The sequence below is a fragment of the Centroberyx affinis genome, unplaced genomic scaffold (assembly GCF_046629955.1).
Source record: "Centroberyx affinis isolate AG114_WGS23_722 - 3 ecotype Tasmania unplaced genomic scaffold, CSIRO-AGI_Caff_v1 ptg000185l_1, whole genome shotgun sequence".
Classification (NCBI taxonomy): domain Eukaryota; kingdom Metazoa; phylum Chordata; class Actinopteri; order Beryciformes; family Berycidae; genus Centroberyx; species Centroberyx affinis.
The window spans coordinates 131668-137667 of record NW_027278880.1 but is presented as its reverse complement, the minus strand read 5'-3'; the positions used below and the strand labels follow the sequence as shown (position 1 = coordinate 137667).

At 38.7% G+C, this 6000-nt stretch overlaps 1 protein-coding gene across 1 annotated transcript in view; it reads left to right on the top strand.

Moving 5' to 3' along the window:
* Nucleotides 1–2958: 2958 nt before the first annotated feature.
* prkcz (protein kinase C, zeta) overlaps nucleotides 2959–6000 on the top strand; it is a 134032-nt gene continuing 130990 nt past the window's right edge. The window contains exon 1 of the mRNA XM_071536210.1: nucleotides 2959–3090. Coding sequence (XP_071392311.1) covers nucleotides 3014–3090 — 77 coding nt within the window. The 5' untranslated portion in view covers nucleotides 2959–3013. The remainder of the gene's footprint in view (nucleotides 3091–6000) is intronic.

Below are 6000 nucleotides of genomic sequence, written 5' to 3'. Positions count from 1 at the left end.
GCTTATAATATCTCGCTTTGACTACTGCAACTCCTTACTGGCAGCAGTGGTGGAAGAAGTACTCTGATCCTTTACTTCAGTAAAAGTACCAATACAGCAATGTAAAAATACTCCATTACAAGTAAAAGTCCTGCATGAAAAATCCTACTGAAGTAAAAGAACATAAGTATTAGCAGCAAAACGTAGTTAAAGTATTAAAGTAAAAGTAGTGGTTTGGTCCCTCTGACTGATATTTTATTATATATGACATCATTAGATTATTAATACTGAAGCATCAGTGTGTAAGCAGCATGTTACTGTTGTAGCTGCTGGAGGTGGAGCTAGTTTGAACTACTTTATATACAGTTAGCTAGTTTAGTCCAGTGGTTTCCAACCTAGGGGTCGGGCCCCTCCAAAGGGTCACCGGATAAATCTGAGGGGTCGTGAGATGATTAATGGGAGAGGAAAGAAGAAACAAAGTTCTGATATACAAATCTGTTTTCAGTTTTTGGACTTTTTCTCTAATCTTTCATTTTTGCTGAAATATTGGATCATTTGAACATTTATTGAAATGAAACCATGTGAGGTTTAGAGGGAAAAATCACTATTTGGTGGAGCTGTTAACAACTCATAGACATCTGAAATGTGACCCGACTACACACTGCTTTTTGTAAGACGCCAAAAGCCAAAAAGGTTGGAAAGCACTGGTTTCATCTTTAACAATGTGTTGTATTTTAAAAGCTTGTTATATTATCCATTGTATCAAATCTCCATCTGAAAAGTAACTAAAGCTGTCAAATAAATGTAGTGGAGTAGAAAGTACAATATTTCCCTCTGGAATGTAGTGGAGTGGAAGTATAAAGCCGACCAAAACGGCTCCTACCTCTACCTGAACTCCCTCATTCAGGTCTACGCTCCCTCCCGCTCACTACGCTCTGCCAAGGAGAGGCGTCTGGTGCTGCCACCACAACAAGGCCCTAAGTCTCTATCCAGACTCTTCTTCTGTGGTTCCTCGGTGGTGGAACGAGTTACCAAACTCCATTGGATCCGATTGAGAGGAGTCCCACTCAATCTTTGAGAAAAGGCTAAAGACCCAGTTGTTGTGAACACCTTATCACCTGATGGACTGTGTAATCCAAAAGAAAACCCCCAAAAAACTCTTTATCTGCCTCTATGCACTCTATGCATTTCCTCTATGCACTGCCTTGTTGCACCTATCTCCTGTTGGACCAGATCTTAGCTTTATGACACTTACTCTCATTGTTCTCTCCTGACCAGATCCTTGCTTGTGTTGTATTAAAATCTCATGTGTATGTCACTTTGGATAGAAGCATCTGCCAAATTTGAAATTGTAACTGTCTACCTGAACTACCTCGCAGGCTTCACTTCATTAGTTTCAGAAAATAGTCAGCTATATACATTTGTGTTGCTCTAAAAGATTTAATAATTCATCTTGCTTTAATTTCAAGACAAGTAAAATGATGTTTGGTAAGCCTGCCCAATGTGGCTTTAGTGTTTTTGGTAAAAGTTGGTGAACTACAAAATGTGATTTGTAAATTGCACTATAAATACTGTATAATATCATTTAAGAATTTTGCAATAATGCAATAAGACTACAGCACTACCCTGCACAAAGTAGATCGGACAGATATCTGAATGGTAAATTAGTGACTGAATTGATTGTCTGCAAGTTTATTCTTCAACCAGCAGGTGGTGCTATATAATCTACTTTATTATTTTAGTGGAGGCCTCCTGCACCTTTTATCTATTCTCCATATCCAGAACTTAGACAGACATAGGAGCTTAAAGATGAAATTGTGTGGTTATTAGAGTGGGTTTTTGTATGTTAAAAGGATGAGGAAGGGTTTATTTATATAGATAGATATATTTCTATTTATTTGCTGCACTATTTAACTTAATCTGTTGTTTGTCCATGTATTGCACCTTGATGTCCCAGTTTTCCCTGTTGGCATAATACAATTTTACCTTACCTGTTACTGAAGTGGTTCATGGCAAAATTGATGATTGATCCATTGATTGGTGGATGGTCTAATCAGAAGAATTAAAAGCATTATGTCATATCATATAATCATTCACCAGCTCAAACTGAAAGTATAATCTCGTTTTGTAAGGTAGAAAGGTCAGATAGCCCACACCAGGTTTACTTATTCACTCAGTCCCTGTATGTAGGACTGTCCTTGAATTTGCATATTATTATTATATGACATGTTATTTTTTCAATGTCCTGTCAATAGGTTCATGTATAGTAATAGAACACAGTAGGACAGGCTGTTAAGTTTAGACTGGGGACTGGGCTTTGGAATTGGGTGAAAAACATTTGAAACATATTCACAAACAAGGACTGGAATGACCCCGCCTTAATATTATTGGAAAATTACCGTGATGAGATACACAAATATACCATAAAGGTCGATAAAGTCACTATTAACTCATTGAGTCAAGAATGTTATAGTGATACCATAGGGGAAAAATACCACGGGCCTAATGTATGAGTTCATTATAAACTTTCTATTGACTACCACAGGCATATAAATCCCTATAGGAATATTATATTGATTTTTGTTAGGGTGAACAATAAGCCCCATTAGAAAACAGTGGGACAGGTGCATTTGGATTCCGGTAACCATAGTGAGCCATAAGAAACGGCGTCAAGTTAGCTACAACAAGACCGGAAGTAAGGCGAGTTTGCTTTCAAAACAAAACCATCACTACCCTAAAGACGGTTGCAACGCACCTTCGTCAGTAAGCGTTTTATTCTGAAACGTGTAATCGGAAGTGCTTTTGTTACTCAGGCTGGCTTGACAACTGCTCCCCGAAAGAAGCCTCTAATGTTGACTAAATGTAATTTAGAAACCTCCAGGTAGCCCAACAAGTTCTCTCTCGACTGTATTGGACGAAACTTTACTCTTGGTCGTGTCATGGAAACTTTTCTCCTTCGACGAGGCCTGGTGATACAGCTATTCGGGCTTATCTAGTTAACGTTCGGCTAGTTGTGAAGTAAAGCTGCTGTACAATGCCTACGCCAGCTTCAAACGGATCCATAATGGACTTGGACTCGGAGTTGGTGAAAATTAAAGCACACTACTGCGGGTGAGTAGCTGTAGAAGACGAGTTTGTTGCAATGTTAGCACACAGTAGTGGGGACGGTGGAATGGTGGACAACACCTGTGGAATGGAGACTTCCAGATAAATGCTGGAGTAACGTTATGACTCCACATTTAGCATCTTAACATTTTCACCAGGGTTCCATCATTAAGAGACAAAGCTAGGTTAGTCACGGTGAGACACTTCACTCCTACTGTACCTGAGCCATGTCAAACTTTTACATATAAATAATCAATTCTACACTGGTTGCCTATGGAGAAGACTTAAACCCAATCAGATTTCACACACTTATGCATTATTCTTATATATTTCGATACAAAATAATATAATATATATATATATTTATGTATTTATTTTTTTATTCCGCTCCAGTGTGGTATGGGAGCATTTTAGTCAAGGTGGGGTGGGTCACCCTGCCTTAAAGAGCGGCTGACTCTAAAGTGTTTTGTGAGTTTTAGTATCCCATAATGGTCTAAATGCTGTTTCAGAGGCTTTCCCAGCAACTATTGGCAGCTTAAATATGAAAGTAATGATATTGGTATATTCATTTAAATAAAGGTTTAAAATGACGCACTTGAGTAAGTATGAAGAAGTTTCTATCATATTCTTGACTCAAGTTAGGCTATCATGTTCAAGAATGTGTCTACACACAGGCAGACAGACACACAGAAAGCACCATGACGACATAATGTCCCGCATACCATGTACCATGGTGGCGGGACATAAACATTGACAGAATTTCTGTCATAAAGATTTATGTCAGCTTATAAAGGTAGGTAAACGGTATGCCGCCAATAAAGAGGTGGTTGAGGTGGTTTACCCCAGTGATTCTTACCCTTTTTCATATCAAAGACCCTAATTTAGTCCATATTTGGGCCACTGACCCGCCACGTATCTGACAATAGTTTTATTGTCAGATATGATTTTCCATGACTGTCTGTATTGTAGGCAGAGACATATCAGTCAAACTATGATCAAAACAGTCATTCTTATACATTCTCTAATTGTGTTCACTTCTTATAAATGAAATAATGCTGAAGTTTAACAAATTCATCAATTTGCTGGGGACCCCCTGGAACTCTCTGAAGGACCCCTGGTGGTCCCCGGACCCCACGTTAAGAACCACTGGTTTACCCTCCATTAGCCCGCATGTCCTTGCAATACCAATACACAGGATCTAATGTAACTATCCATTGTATTGTGCTATTTTGTTTAACATTATTTGTTTATGTAGATCTATTTTGTATTTTATCATTTTTTTCATTTCATTTCACCAAGATGTGATCCATAATAATATGCCTGGAAAATGTAGTGTTGAAATGATCCTTTACTCTAGCGAGCTAGCTAGCTAGGCTACAGCTGTTTGGACGTTATGTGATAGGTAAGCTAGCTACATGTTGTAAACAACAAAATAATGTTGAATGGGATATCTTCCTGCACAAATTGTATTTGTGAAAGCACAATAGAGGGTATAAAAGCTCCTGGTAAGAAATCCTGACACAGCTGGAATACATGACAAAGATGGCAGCACTCCAAAAAAGAAAAAAACAAACAGCAAGACCTAGTCTCAGTTAACCATTTTTTTAAATTTTGGCTTCATCAGGCTTAATACTTCTCTCTTCCATCTTCCATTCAAAGACAAAGTGGAATGAGAAACAAAAATGTAAAGAGTAACTAAACCCCACCCAAATCTGTGGTGATGCCTGACACCTATTGGAGAAAAGTAGGGTACTGAAATAGCCATCTGCTATTGGCTGGTCTTTGTGCCAGGTGATGTCACCACCTGTTGTAATCTATGGAGGGTGACATCACCTGGCACAAAGACCAGCTAATAGCAGATGACCAATTCAGTACCCTACTTTTCACCATTAGGTGTCAGGCTTCAGATTTGGGTTTGGGGTTTAGTTCCTCTTTAATGACCGAAAGAACTGAAGAATCAGGTTTTTACCAAAATGTGATTGGTTCTCATGACGCCACCAACATGCCCGTTTGCATAGGATTAAGCTTTTTCAACATTTGCTCTTTGCATCGTGGGCCTGGTTTGTGTGAATTGTTGGCTTTATGAAGTTGCATCTAGTATGCCACGAAACAAATGGCTGTCTGGAAGGTAGGAAAAATGCATTCAAACGTCCAAAAAGTATGGTCGGTAGTATGTAGAGTACATGTGAATTGTAGTAAATGGGCTAAAGCCATAGACTGTAGGCTAAAACATGCAAAAACACCAGTCATGGGGCCTTATGCTCTGGTATTGAGTAATGGTAGGAGGTGCATATGCCTTATGAAGAGAAGAGTCTGAAAGCAGGTCAGGGTACAGTGTGTATTTTAATAGGAAATTGAAGACAGAATAGGGGCCATTGCCAAGGGCCAAATCCAGTTGTAAGCCTCTTTAGTTATGCTATATTTCGTTTGTTGGAGCCTAAAAAGACTGATGTCATAAACATCTTATTCAACACCACGGCTTTTTCACAGATTATCAGTGTAAAATAGATATTTCATTCATTACAGCTTTTAAATGACTGATATTTCTTAAATACGCGCCTCGCTTTTACTTTAGGAATGTCTGCTACCTAAATCATTTTCTTCTGACCGCCTTTCAAAAATGTTATCTGTCTTTAAAGGAGTGCCCCATTGCTCTGTGCACCACAGTCTTTTATACTTCACCATGTTAGAAATCAAGGCCAAATGTGTCAATTGCAAATCTCCATCTCTGGGTTGATGAAAAGAGCCATTCTTGTTGTGCTTGTTAAAATCCCTTGAGAATGTCCAAACTGTTCTTATGATTGTTCAGGCTATTTTATGTCAACTGAAACTTGTTCTGAACGCTGACAGGCCACAAAATCTTCCACCAGCTGTGAAGGCACAGTGATTGAGACTGTTGTATCTACACATTCAGCA